Source organism: Rana temporaria, chromosome 5, assembly GCF_905171775.1.
Source record: "Rana temporaria chromosome 5, aRanTem1.1, whole genome shotgun sequence".
NCBI classification, from domain to species: domain Eukaryota; kingdom Metazoa; phylum Chordata; class Amphibia; order Anura; family Ranidae; genus Rana; species Rana temporaria.
The window spans coordinates 204,633,433-204,648,532 of NC_053493.1; the positions used below are offsets into that span (position 1 = coordinate 204,633,433).

At 40.3% G+C, this 15,100-nt stretch overlaps 1 protein-coding gene across 9 annotated transcripts in view; it reads left to right on the forward strand.

The window, feature by feature from the left end:
- LOC120940557 (poly(rC)-binding protein 3-like) overlaps positions 1–15,100 on the forward strand; it is a 264,353-nt gene that overhangs the window by 211,392 nt on the left and 37,861 nt on the right. For 7 of the 9 annotated variants that reach the window (XM_040353493.1, XM_040353492.1, XM_040353490.1 and 4 more), the window contains exons 7-10: positions 2,212–2,343; positions 7,044–7,172; positions 7,896–8,039; positions 11,858–11,947. In XM_040353493.1, coding sequence (XP_040209427.1) covers positions 2,212–2,343; positions 7,044–7,172; positions 7,896–8,039; positions 11,858–11,947 — 495 coding nt within the window. The remainder of the gene's footprint in view (positions 1–2,211; positions 2,344–7,043; positions 7,173–7,895; positions 8,040–11,857; positions 11,948–15,100) is intronic. The other 2 variants (XM_040353494.1, XM_040353497.1) reach the window with 1 other exon arrangement.

Below are 15,100 nucleotides of genomic sequence, written 5' to 3' on the forward strand. Positions count from 1 at the left end.
TAAAACATGTAAATAAGCACGGGGGGGGGGATTTTAATTTTAGCTGTTTTATTTTAGCCTTTCCTTCTACTTTAAGCCTCTGGCAATTTTTTATTTTTTTTTGCAGTCTGTGTCCCATTGGGGAGATTTATTTTTACTTTCTATCTTAGAGATGCAAAAGGAAGTGAAAGAAAGTATCTCTGTTATTAGAAGGATTCCCCTTTTAAGTTGGTCTTACATCTGTAAAATATTGTTAAACAAAAATGAATTTTTTTAATATTTGTTTGATTATCTTGGAATTAATTAGGACAGTTAAACAATCAGTTTTGACCAGAGCAACTGAAGAAAAAATTGAAGGGCAATGGAAATTTTTTGTTGAATCTAATGGGAAAGAACAAACTTCTATTTGTTGAATTTGCTTCTGGCCGAGCATACATTACATCACTTCTGCACACACCAAAATCTTTCTTTCTATGACATTTCAAGACATTGACATGGTACTCAAATGAAAAGTCATTTGAAATTAGTGGAGTCCATGAATGGTGCATTAAATGGTCTAATCAATTTTTATACTTTCTCATTCAAACGAAATTCTACAGGTGTTAGGCCCCATCTACACGACCGTTTTCTCGGCAGAATTCAGCAAGAAACTAGATGGGAGACGTATTCTGCCGAGAAAACCGGTCGTGTGTACACTTTTCGCCGAGGAAACGATGAGGATCTCGTCGGGCCAAAAAGAGAACATGTTCTCTATTTCCTCGTTGGGCAATGGAAAAATTTGGCTCGCCGAGATCCTCGGCGGCTTCACAAGAAACTCGACGAGCAAAACGATGTGTTTTACCCGTCGAGTTTCTCGGACGTGTGTACGGGGCCTCAGACTGAGCAGGTGTCTTCAGAGGATCTTCCCTCTATTCCTGTTCCAGTGACAACTAGAGGGGGAATATTCTAAGTGGGGATACTGATAACAATAAAAACCTGACAGGTGTTTTAACCCTTCCCAAAAGGTTTTAACTATACATACCCTTTCATAATGCTATTTTCCACACCGTGAATTCTTTAGTTGGTAGCAGAGGATCTGACATTTCACCTTCAAATCCCAGGGGCAAGTTGAGGCCCCAAGTACAGCCTGGATCAACCATAGTGATTTCCAATTCCCATGTAACTAATACATGTTGTGGCTGAAGTTCCTGTTTAAGACATCATTGTTACTATAGCACCATTGTCTTTAAGTGAATGCGAGCCAAATAGAGCACAGGACAAAATAAAGAGAAAATATATACTGCCTAAGTACTGCAGATGCATTTATAAGGTTAGAGAAAGGACAACTGCTAACTGTAGTGTGTCTGGGTTTTCTAAATTAGTGAAGGATTTATGCTAATCCCTAAGCTCATTTCTCAACAGGTGTCATTTTTATTATTTAAACAAGTGAAATAATACAGTTCTGTCTTGTTATTCCCATGGTGTTTTAATCTAGTCAAAACAAGGCATTTTATGGAACACTGAGAAAAGATGCTATTGTCTCCATGCATATATTACCGAAGAATAAAATAGACAAGCAGCAATGTCAATTATATCGTTAGTGCTTTTTATTTATAAATATAAATTTGACTACTTTTAGACCTAAAATTTCTGTTAGCTGTAGTGGCTTTTGTAATGGCAGGTTTTAATCAAACCAATGCTTTTCCATGCAAGGCAAAGCAACTGTTTGGATATAATGCCCATCTACAGCATCACATTTACTTTTCCTTCTCTCCCATGCTATTCTGTTTACCTGTCAGTGGTGAAAAAATGTATTTCAAATTGAAAAAAAATATTAAACATTAGTTTAAAAAATTTAAGATTAAAAAAATGATAATAAAATTGACCCCAGGTTTTACAGTTTTCGTTTAAGCATATTTTAAAAATTATAGAGTGATTTTTAACCATCCAAGCAAATCTGTTCTCACTTTGTTTTAATATTAACAAGTAACGTAATTTAAAGACCTTAATGTGCCACCTGTTCCCACAGGATATCATAAGGCCCTATTCAGTTGGAATTTTGTATGCAAAGGCTGCAACATTTTAACAAAACACTTCTTATTTGGAGGAGCTAGTGTAAATCTTGCATTCCTTACTTACCCATTTAGATTTATGCTTACCCATTTAGATTTTATCTTGAAGAAGATGGATTGTATATTTCACTGACTAAATTGATAGATAAAATATGCATAATTATTTTTCAATGTTTTACAGGATATCAATGCTTCCATGACAAACAGCACAGTAACAAGCAAACCACCTGTAACTCTACGGCTAGTTGTACCTGCAAGCCAGTGCGGATCTCTTATAGGAAAAGGGGGGTCTAAAATTAAAGAAATCAGAGAGGTAAGACAAAGAGTATTTTACAAATAGCATTATCAGCTTGTGCATTTTGGTTGCTGTTTGCAAACCCCCCGTATTGCAAGAATTAATATTGTCTCATAAACATTATTAAATTCCCTGTAAACCAATTGCCTCTGTAAATCGTGTGTATATGATTTAGTAGGCCATATCTCTGGTCCTAATGACATTAATAGGGTGTGTATTCACGAACCTTGGCTTGGTACAAAAGATGGTAGCCATCGCTGTGCGTACATAACAAATTAATCGCTATTTTTAACTCAACAGCACTTTTCATTATTTGTAGAATATGCCATGTCCTGTCATAAGTTGACACAATAAGACACAGGCTGAAGATTTAACAGTAAAACTGGGCCATGCAACCCACTTTGCTAAATGGAAGCTGCCCAGACTGAAATATGAAAGTCACCATTGCTGATTTTTTAGCAAGTGTTCAGTGTAGGAGTGCTGAAGTTAAAGACTGGGCCCCTAGAAGTTGCTCTCCAGCAATGGGGGTATCACTAGGAATTCCCAGATGTGTTTCACAAACTCAACAATCCAGCTTCATTAGGGCTAAAGGCCTGTCTGTATATATTTTGCCGAGCCTCCAAAATGCATTGAATTTTCTCTATTGAATAAACACTTCTATTGGACTGTTCAAACAGTTGTGACACTCTTATGCCCTGTACACACGATCGGTTCATCTGATGAAAACGGACCGATGGACTGTTTTCATCGGACGAACCGATCATGTGTGGGCCCCATCAGTTTTTTTCCCCATCGGTGAAAAAAAATAGAACCTGTTTTATCATTTTCGTATGGTTAAAAAACCAATAGAAAAAAACGATCGTCTGTGGAGAAATCCATCGGTCAAAAATCCACGTATGCTCAGATTTAAGTCGACGCATGCCCCGAAGTATTGAACTTCATTTTTCTCAGCCCGTCGTAGTGTTTTACGTCTCCGCGTTGGACACGATCGGATTTTTAACCGATGGTGTGTAGGCAAGACTGATGAAAGTCAGCTTCATTGGATATCTGATGAAAAAATCCATCGGTTCGTTTTCATCAGATGAACCGATCTTGTGTACAGGGCATTATCCGTCCTGCACCCTAGTGCTCACTACCCAATAAATCACTGATCTGGAACAAGTATGAAGTAAGTAAATTTGACTTGCATGCTAAGTAGCAAAACAATGATAAGGAACAGCCTCAGATATGGTGGCTAATAAAGCTTAGAAAATGCTCATGACACAAAGAAGAAAATCCATAGGAACGTTGCCAAAATTGGATCAATGTATTCTCTTATTATTCTTTAGTAATTATAAGTTTGAATATTATTTGATAGGAAAATCATCCAGTTCATTTTAAGCTCCATTGCCAATTTGGATATTACTATTTAATGTGGGAAACCATTGCTACTTAATTATTCTTAGTAATAGGACCACACTTCCTAAAATCATTGTAAACAAATTTTTCTAGCTTTCTACATAAAAAGTGAAAACTCGCACCCAGTCTTCTCTTATGTAGACTTTATATTATGTTGCAGAAAACTATAAAGACTTTCTGTAAACATATGATCATATGATAGGGACTAAATAGCTAACCCTATTGCTCACTATGAAGGGTTACGGAAGGGATAATGGCCATGCATCAAGCCACATACACACGACCGAGGAACTCGATGGGCGAAACACATAGTTTTCCTCGTCGAGTTCCTTGTTAGGCTGTCGAGGAACTCAACAAGGCAAGTTTCTCCATTCCCATCGAGGAAAAAGAAGACATGCTCTCTTTTTGGCTCAACGGGATCCTCCACAGTTTCCCCATCGAAAAATGTACACACGACCGGTTTCCTCGGCAAAAAAAAAAAAAAACAGCAAGTTTCTTGCTGTTTTTTGCCGAGAAACTTGGTCGTGTGTACGTGGCTTCACTCACAGTATATCTCCATGTACTGTGTTGTGAGAACGTTTATGGCCCACATAAACTGGAGCTAGCTAGGGCTTTGCAAGATTATGGGAAACATTCTAATATATGTATATTTGCAGTGGCTCTTTATTGTTTTTTCTGCAAATACTTAGCTCTTTATTTTCATTCTGTGGCTAATTTCTGAGATGCAGTCTTTTATTTTTAAATAGTTTCTGTCTGAGAAATAATTATTACAGTGAGTTTTGAATGGATATGTGTGACTATGAGGGTTACTTTGAAGAATTATTTTTTGAAAACTTGAAAGCGGCTTTAGAAAGCAGTCTTTTAAAAGGAAACAAAGCAATAGTTCCATTAGAAACGTGAACAAAAATGTAATGTCTTAGACAGTAAAATACCAGAGTCTTTTTTTAAAGTGTAGACACATGGGAAAACCATGCACAAATTTTTGATTCTAAGTTTGAAATTCTGCACTGGAGGTAAAAAGACACTGGTACTTTAAGCTTGTGGGTTGTACCGTGTTTTTCTTTCTTTCCGTCGAACAATTTGCATTTTTACTAAATTTTGTATGTTGCATTTATTCTGCATAATATTCCAAAAATTAAGGAGATGTTGTACAGTGTGATAATATGTCTTGGCTAAAGTTTAAAGACTTCACATACCATAACTCACATAAAATGTTTCCACAGATGCAGCAAACTCTCAGTAAAAAGTATAATATAATTAAGCCTTAAAATGGCTCTATTTTAGTCTGCTTCTTGGTTTTGAGTGTGTGCTTAATGGAGAACTCCATAACAAATGCAAAATTAAGTAAGAAAATTGTTAAATAAATAAATCAATGGAAAAATATATGCCTTGTAGTAGGGAAATCCTGGGTTAAACACTTGTGACCAGGCAATAGATACTTGTCGCACTGTTATAATATAAACTATAGAATATGGTGTATAATTTTAATAAATTAAAACAAAGATGACATAACATGGATTACAAACTGTGAACTCACAAGAAGAGGCAGGTACAAAGAAAGGTCACATAAAAGTATATAGAAAAGAGGAAGTTCCTACATAATTTTTTTTACAAATGGTACAAAGTTACATATCTCATTATCGTTGGAGATTAAACATATAGAAGAGCTTTAGTTTGACAATTCTGTTATATAGACAGTAAATAACATCTTTACATTTAAAGCGGGTGTAAACCACAGCTGATTAAAAAAAACTGTAATATGCATTGCATATTAGCACATTATGAATAACCTACCTTAGAACAAAGCCCCGTCACCGCCGAGAGGGCTTACATCTTCCCCCGGTCTTTCTTCAGGGATCGCACACTTCAGCTGTGTGACTGGCCGGAGCTTCGATGATGTTTCTTGGTTCCAGCACAAAGCTATGTAGGTCCGGCAAGGTATGCTGGACCTTCAGAGCACATGCGCCAGTGATGTGACATGTTGCATCCAGGGTGAATATCTCCTAAACCAGGGATCTTCAAACTACGGCCCTCCAGCTGTTTTGCGGAACTACACATCCCATGAGGCATTGCAAGACTCTGACATTTACTGAAATGACTAGGCATGATGGGAATTGTAGTTCCTGAACAACTGGAGGGCCATAGTTTGAGGGCCCCTGTCCTAAACAGTGCACGTTTAGGAGATATTCATTTTACCTACAGGTAAGCCTGTAGGTAAAAATCACAAAGCGGGCTTTACTACTGCTTTAACATCATTAAATACATTTTCCAGCTTGGGCCTATGTAACTATGCATATACCATACCTGTGGGATCTCCCTATAAGCTGGAAATCACTGTGGTAGACACCAATTCTACAGTGATCTCCACTCGCTGCCCTGTTACATCATGAACACAGGAAGTCACCCAGTCAGAACAGGCACCATTTAGAGATTGCTTTGCATTTTTACAATGGATGCAAAGTGTTCTCTGATTGGATGAGGTGGGGTAGTGATGTCATGCTTTCCACCTTATCCAAACAGAGAAAGATTTCCAGCTTTTAGAAAGATCCCACAGAAGTAATCGAAACGGGACCAAGTGCTACATGAACTTGGTCCCTTAAGGCCTTGTACACACGACCGAACCAGTTTCCGCGGACATGTCCGACCGCGTGTAGGGCCTACCGGACAATTTTCGGACCTAGCGGACAGGTTTCCAGCGGACAAAAGTTTCTTAGCATGCTAAGAAACTTGTCCGCTGGAAGCCTGTCCGTTGGACATGTCCGATGGTCAGTACGACTCATCGGACATGTCCGCTGGCCCGAAATCCCGTGCATGCGTCGAAGTGATTCGACGCATGCGTGGAAGCATTGAACTTCCGGGTTCGCACACGTCACCGTGTCATCGCCGCCGCCATGTCACCGTGTATTCTGTCCGTGGGGAATTTGGTCTGATGGTGTGTAGACACATCAGACCAAAATCACCCAGCAGACATGTCCGATGAAAACGGTCCGCGGACCGTTTTTATCGGACATGTCTGGTCATGTGTACGAGGCCTCACGGTTTCAATAAGGATAAAAGATGTGGATATAGCCCTGCTTTATAATGAGTCCAGCTTTTACACCTCTGGATATCAAAAGAAACCTATATCTTTCCCATGGGCTCGTATTTGTCACTTATCTTATTTTGACATTGAAAGATGAGAAAGAAGTGAATTGAGCACTTTTTAGCTTGAGCGACACTAAAATTAGGTATAATTGAGCATTCTAAAATACTACTTGTGTAATTTCTTTTGTATTTGTGTATGCTGTATTCAACAAGCTGTTCTTGAATCATTATTTCAGTCTACAGGTGCTCAAGTTCAAGTAGCAGGGGACATGCTGCCCAATTCAACAGAGCGTGCAGTTACTATATCAGGCACTCCTGATGCCATCATCCAGTGTGTTAAACAGATTTGTGTTGTCATGTTAGAGGTGAGTCTAAAGTACCTAATTATTTGTATTTATTATTTTGTTTACTGAATTGGACTACAAATAATGTTTGACTAAATAAATGAAAAAATTTCATTGGGATGAGTATGCTACAGAAGCTACTGCTAGTAGCTACTGATACTGTTTTTCATGCCTCAGGGACTGGACTATTTATCAAAATGTCTCAGTAAAGAAATGAACGAGACTGTGTTGGCTCTATTATTGTATACAGTAAGGATTAGAAGAAAAAAATATTGCTATGGGCAACAAAGGCCTACCTAAGGCCCCGTACACACGTCCGAGGAACTCGACGGGCAAAACTCATCGTTTTGCTCGTCAAGTTCTGTGTGAAGCCGCCGAGGATCTCGGCGAGCCAACTTTCCTCATTGAACAACGAGGAAATAGAGAACATGTTCTCTATTTGGCTCGACGAGGAACTCGTCGGCTTCCTCGGCCGAAAGTGTACACACGCCGGGTTTCTCGGCAGAATTCAGCTCCGATCGAGTTTCTGGCTGAATTCTGCCGAGAAACTCGGTCGTGTGTACAGGGCCTAAGAGTGTTCTTTCCTCAGGCATATTGATAAGTAAGTCCCATTTTTGATAGGAAAAAAATCTCATAGTAGAAATTGTTTTGACAATCACCGTATGCAGCAGTTACAGAAATTATACAATAATTTCAGATTAGCAAAATGTAAATAATTGATTACACACTTTATTCCCTCAACAGTCGCCGCCGAAAGGTGCCACTATTCCTTATCGCCCAAAGCCTGCCTCTGGACCTATTATTTTTGCTGGAGGCCAGGTAAGAGCGGACACCATTTTGGCCTCAGCTGGAAATCACGCCGTCCTGGCCCAACCTCAACAAGCACCTGTTAGTTTACTCTGTTTTTCCTGGTATAGTATAAGAGTACATGTTTGTTTTTAGACATTGCTTGCACATAGTAAACCAGTTCACCCCAACTGCTTTGTCATTTCAGAATCGCAGCAGTCCCAATTATCACTTTATCGGTTCCTCCTGTTTACCATGCATTAAATTGTTCAGAAAGCATTTTGCATGCTGTCTTCCCATTTTAATTAATTTGCTAATTAATTTACACTTTGAGGGTCTGTCTCTTATTCTTTATTTACTACAGATCTGATTTAAGAGGGTACTGAAGTGATAGGTTTAACAAACCACTATACAAGTCAAGTATAGTTTTTTAAATAATCAAGGAAGAATTACAGAAGATAATTGAGCAGGCATGCCAGACTAAGTTCTTGTTCCGTACTCTTCAGAAAATATTTTAATTTGTATTTATGCCTTTGTTTTGTGTGAAAGTCCACAAAAAGAAATAGGTAAATGGTCATATTGTGTAAATAGGATTTCAGCACAAAGCAGCTTCACTTATTCACTAAAGCAAGTAATTATTCACTTTGTTAAAGTTGTTGTATAAGAAGAAGTTTTTTTTTAAATGCATTCTCTGCATTAAGGTAAACAACCTACTGTGATCAGCTCCCTCTTAGGCACCCTAAATACTTACCTGAGCATGATCTCCGTCTAGCATTTTGCCTGAGAACACCAGCACTGCTCTCTCTCTCTCTCTCTCTCCCCTCAATAAACATGGAGTCAGTTGGGGGAAGCCAATGGAGGGAGAAGTGGGCAGGGATGATCAGCACCGTGTATGTCAATAAACGCACACATCCTGATTTAGAATTGAGCCCTCATGAGTGCCCCCATAGCAAGCAGCTTGCTATCGGGGCACTCAGAAGGGAGGAGTAGCCAGAAGAGCTTGAGGCTGTGCGCAGAGCAGGTAAAATTGACATGTTTATTAATAAAAAAAATATGTGTACCTTTGTCATCACTTTAAACCACTTCAACCCTGGAAGATTTGGCTGCCCAATGACAAGGCCATTTTTGCAATACGGAACTGCATCAATTTAACTGACAAATGCGTGGTCTTGCGACACTGCACCCAAACAAAGTTGACATCCTTTGTTTCCCACAAATAGAGATTTATTTTAGTGGTATTTGATCACCTCTGCAGTTTTTATTTTTTGCTCTATAAACAAAAGAAAAGCAACAGTTTTGAAAAAAAAACACAATATCTTTTACTTTTGCTATAATAAATATCCCAATTTTTTATTTATTTTTTAAATATTTTTTTTTCTCAGTTTAGGCCGATATGTATTCTTCTACATATTTTGGTAAAAAAAATCGCAATAAGCGTATATTGATTGGTTTGCGCAAAAGTTATAGCGTCTACAAAATAGGAGGTAGATTTATGTCATTTTTATTATTATTTATTTTTTTACTAGTAATGGCGGCGATCTGCAATTTTTATCTGGACTGCAACATTATGGCGGATACATCGGCCACTTTTGACACATTTTTGGAACCATTAGCATTTATACAGCGATCAGTGCTATACAAATGCACTGAATACTGTAAAAATGTCACTAACATGGAAGGGGTTAACACTAGGGGGCAATCAAGGGGTTAATTGTGTTCACTAATGTGTGTTCTAACTGAAGGGGGGTGGGACCGACTAGATTGATCGGTGTTCATACATTGTATAAACACACAATCAGTCTCCTCGCCCCTGAGAGAACGGAGATGTGTATTTGTTTACACACACACATCCCCATTCTCGTTATGTAACGAGCAATCACGTTGGCTCCGGGGACACGCTTCGTGCATGCACGCGTGCCGCTGGAGGCATCTTAAAGAACCAACATACATGCTCAGGGGGGCCAGCCTGCCGCAGTATAAATGCGGTGGCTGGTCCAGAAGCGGTTAAAGAGATTGTAAAGTCTCACTTTTTTCCCTATAAAAATAGAAAACATGTTATACTTATCTGTTCTGTGCAGTAGTTTTGCACAGGGCAGCCCAGATCCTCCTCTTCTTGTGTCCCTCCTCACTGCTCCTAGCCCCTCTATCCTGTTGTGTGCCCCCACAGCGAGAAGCTTGATATGGGGGCACCCGAGCCAAGCTGCAGCTCTGTGTGTTTATCCCAGGCATTAAAATGCAGTTTGGCCTGTCCTCTCTCTCTCCTGGTTGGCTAACTGACTTTAATTGACAGCAGCAGGAGCCAATGGCACTGCTGCTGTGTCTCAGCCAATCAGGAGGGAGAGTCCTGGACAGCTGAGACACACGTGGACATAGCAGAGATGGGGGCTCAAGTAAGTATTAGGGGGGCTAAGGAGGGTTGCTACATACAGAAGGATTTTTATCTTAATGCATAGAATAAAACATTTTTTTTCCTGCCAGCTAATACTTTATACAGCCCACTTCCTGTTTCTTGTCTGGTAAAAAGCCTAGGCTTATGACATCATGCACAGCTATCTCTCTCACTCTCATGAGAGTTTGCCAGGAAGGGAGGGGAGTGAGTCATAAGAGTGCCAATGAGAGCTGTCGAGCTGGAGGTGGAGGTGTGCCTATGTGTGTCTGTGTAAATTCATGAATTCAACAGGCAGCAGCTTTAGCTGCCCATGGTTACAATGGTTGCAGCCTGACTCAGTGGAGGGAGATTTCTGCAGAATATTTGGCAAATACAGAATCACAGTATATATAAAATAAGATGCAAAGTGATTGGAGGGAAGCTTCAGAATGGCAAAGATAATTGTATTACAAATTATGTGAGCAGACTGCAGTTCCTCTTTACACTTAAATATTCTGTAATAAACAAGTCCACCTTTCAGGAAACTACAGGCCACCGCTGTTATGCAGGAGGGCTGATGTTTCAAGGGGTAGCTGAAATGGAAGGATCCAGCAGAATTCATAATAAGTATCCAAGCAGATATATAAAAAAAATATAAAATATTTGATTTTCAGTTAGGGTTTGCTCATAGCACTTCAAAGTCCCATCTGCAGAACTTATGAGGCCACAGTCTTTCTCCTCTATGTGCTGGGAACCTTTGGGTGTTGAGGTGCAGACTGCCAACCTCTAAAGTTACTTTATTTGAAACTCTGTAGCAAAAGGCTGGAGCAAAAAACTTAAATACTTAATTACCATCGTCTTCGTGTATCTAGCCTGGATTATGTAGAGCTGTTGTCAGTCCGGCCCATCAATCACTGCTGGAGCCCTGTCAAAAGACCTGTTACTTCTAAGTATTAGGCTCCTTTGACGCGATAGGCACGCTCAGATCCACCTGACCATTTTTAAGGCGGATATGAGCGGAGGCATCCTGTCCATTGACTTGTATGGGCAGGCGGATGTCAGCAGAGATGTGTCCGTTGATACCCGCCCGCCATCCAAACCGATAAGATCCGCTCAAAACAGACGTATGGCGATTCGCCAATCTGTACAGTGGATCAGATGGGATTGGATGAAACCAGACAGGCGGATCCATTTTTGTCCGATCTCCCATAGAGGACAGCGGGGCTCTGACAGGTTCCCTGCACAGTGAGCAGAGACTGGCCTGTCATCCACCAGCTCAGCTAGGATCAACGGAGCGATCTCACGCTGAGCTGACGGAGTCCGCAGAGCGGATCTGCCCCATGTGAAAGGGGACTTAGGCACGCAGGTACATCTCCAAAACACAGTACTTGGCAACTAAATGTTTTATCAATAGGTTCAAGAACTGTCAGATTGGTGAAGTGGGCATGTCAAGCTATATGCAATTATCAACTTTTAGGAATAGTCTATATTTACATAGGATTTTCAGAGGGTACATCATGGTGCTTGATACAAAGTATTACTGTTATTTTAGTTTGGCAGTAGACAACCTTGGAGAGGTGGAAATCTACATGAACAACATGGAAGCGGTCAAGCTCAGCTCATTTTTTTAAAGAGACCAGAGGTCAGTAGTATTTAAATGCACAGTGCAGTAGTCAGGAATAAAGCAGAGTTCAGGGGTCAGTAGTATGTAACGTAGAGTTCAGAGATCAGTAGTATGTATAGCACAGTATAGGAGGTCAGGAGGAAGCAATGCAGAATTCAGAAGTCATTAGTATATAATGTACAGTACAGAGGTCAGTAGTATTTAACGCAGTGCAGCCATCAATAGTATTTAATGAAAAGTTTAGAGGTCAGGAGTAAATAACATAGGGTGCAGGGGTAAGCAATGCAAAGTCCAGAGGGCAGTAGCAAGTAATGCAACATGCAGGGGTCAGTAGTTAGTAATGCAGAGTTCAGAGGTCAGTAGTAAGTAACACAGAGTGCACGGGTCAGTAGTATGTGATGAACAGTGCAGAAGGCCATAGTATGCAAGACACAGTGTAGAGGTCAATACACAACTACCTATTTGTTGCTACAGCCTATACCATTTACAATTTCTTCCTCTCAGGCAGTTGCCACTATGATGCAAAGGAATGCCAATGTTGCTGGCAGGCACACACATGCATCTACATCGTAGGAAGCAGCCTTATATAACACTGCCAGCCCAGCACTGAGGACTTTTCATTACATAATGCAACCTTGTACATTCTGTTGCCCCCAGCACCAAACCCTTGCTGCCCTGTCACCCAGTTCCAGCCTGCAGTCACCTATTCTACAGCACATTTGCCCCCTGGTCTGCCAGAGCCTCCTGTCGTTGCTTTAACACAGACACATCTAGTGCTATGGTACTGCTAGCTGCTGGCTGGGCAGGGCCTTACGTATTAATTGACACTGGTTCTCTCATCCCTGTCTGGCCCTATTCCTTACTAGGACATCCCTCAGCTCTGCTTTACATATTGTGGTTTTTGACGCTCTGATGTGAGAGGCTTGCGATCTCTCTGCGAGATGGCCGCATTGATGGGTAGCTCACAATCAATTGGTTACCAGCAGTGGCATCTCCAGCTTTCATATTTAGGGGGAGGGGGGAACAAAAGTAGGAGGGCCAACTATAAAACGCAATTATTTATATCCCCCAAATCCCTCTGCTTATTTAAAGAAATGGATGTTTTTTTGTATCGCTCCAGTGGCCATTAAAGTGTAAGCTCCCCTGCCCCTCTCTTCCTGTCCGTCTTCCTCTGCCTCATGGTGGAACTCAACTTTATCTCAGCCAGCTTCTGCTTTGAGAATCCCCTCGTCAGAGAGCATGCTGGGCTCTGTAGTTTCCTGCCCCATAGGAGGCTGTGTGGGCCGCTGTGTTGGGAACTACATGTCCCAGAATCATGTGCTGCTGGTGGAGTCCTTCCTTCCTGCAAGTCACTCTCCTTCCTGCCAATGAGGTTGCAAGAGGAGGGAGCAGCTCAGGCTCACCCATGTATACTTACACCTCTTCTATATACTTACAACTCCCCCCTATCTACTGACACCCCAATATACTGACACCCCTTCTATACACTGACACCTCTTCTATATACTGACACCCCCTCAATATACTGACCTGACACTCCCTCTGTAAACTAACACCCCCCAATACACTGACACACCTTGTATATACTGACACCCCCAATACACTGACACCCGTCTATATACTGACACCCCCCAAATACATGGACACCCCTTCTATTTACTGACACCCCCAATACACTGACACCTCTTCTATATACTGACACCCCCTAATACACTGACACCCCTTCTAAATACTGACACCCTTCTATATACTGACACCTCTTCTATATACTGACACCCCCTCAATATACTGACCTAAAACCCCTTCTATATACTGACACCCCCCAATACACTGACACCCCTGCTATATACTGATACCCCAGGAGAGCCTTTATTCTGGAGGTGGCCTGAGCAAGTTGTGGGGCCGTATGGCCCCCGCTACAACAAAACGGGGGGCACGGCACTCCCCCCAGTGACGTCACTAGAACTTTTACCCTGGAGAAGACATTAACAATTATTTTTCAAGTACTTTTTGATTATAATTTCCTTTTAAATAACATTGGAAATTTGTATAAAAGCAACATAAAAAAATGTAGCTTTTATCTTAATTTGCATATTGTATACACAGAAGCAAACTAATATTCTTAATGGCCATCTGGCAATGCAAACTTGCCAGTGTATCACCTCCCAAAGCAAACCCCTTATGTAGAATTTATAAAGTAAATGCATACATATATCATCTTCAAACTCAGATGTATTCTTCTATTACCTCAGCTTGCAAACCAATAATAAAGGAAGTGATGAAAAATGAATTTAACATGAGGCTTAACAGTTTATACAAATGGGGTGGATAGGCAGTCCTGTGCTTATGTGATGAATTTGTAATTGATGAAAAAAGTATATGATAATAACAAGCTAGCCATTTTTCCCATGTAGCCTATACGACTTGTATTATTTAATAAAACACATAGGGGTTGATTTACTAAAGGCAAATAGACTGCTACTGCTAAATATGTATCAAGACCTACTCTATCAATAATGACCCTTGTATGGGAAACCTCAATATGCAAAATCAACTAATATTAGATTGGCTATCAAGTGACCTTGGTGGATGGTGCAGTCATATGAAAATATATCGGTGCATGTGTACAGTTCTTGAACAAATATTATTTTCCCTGTATTGTATGGACATTTAGCAGTTTGTGGAGTAGACAAATAAAATAATTTGTAATATGACTGCACTTAGGGTATAAGTATGTTTAACATCATGCCTCTCTATATATGGTTTTGTTAGGCAAATATTTTTTTGTGACTCATTTGTAAAGTTTCTAATCTGTAGATCTTGTCAATGACAACCCTTTTTATTGCAGGCTGATAATGCTAAACTACTGCCTTGCAATTAGCAACAGCGTTGTCAGCCTGTTGTGAGCGCTCCCTCAATTGTCCATGGAACCAGGGAAGCATGCACTGACCAAATAGGTAGTTTAATGGTGCAACTGAAGGAGCACACATGGCAGATAGATAGATAGATTAAGCTGCTTTTGGTTCAAGGCAGTGGTTTGGCATTGTCAACCTGCAATACAAATTGCTGTTACTGGCAGAATCCCCAAGTAAGAAAGTTTGCGACAAATTCACAAATAATTATTTACTTAAAGTTGAGGTCCGCCGACTTTTTTGTTTTTTAAAGTCAGCA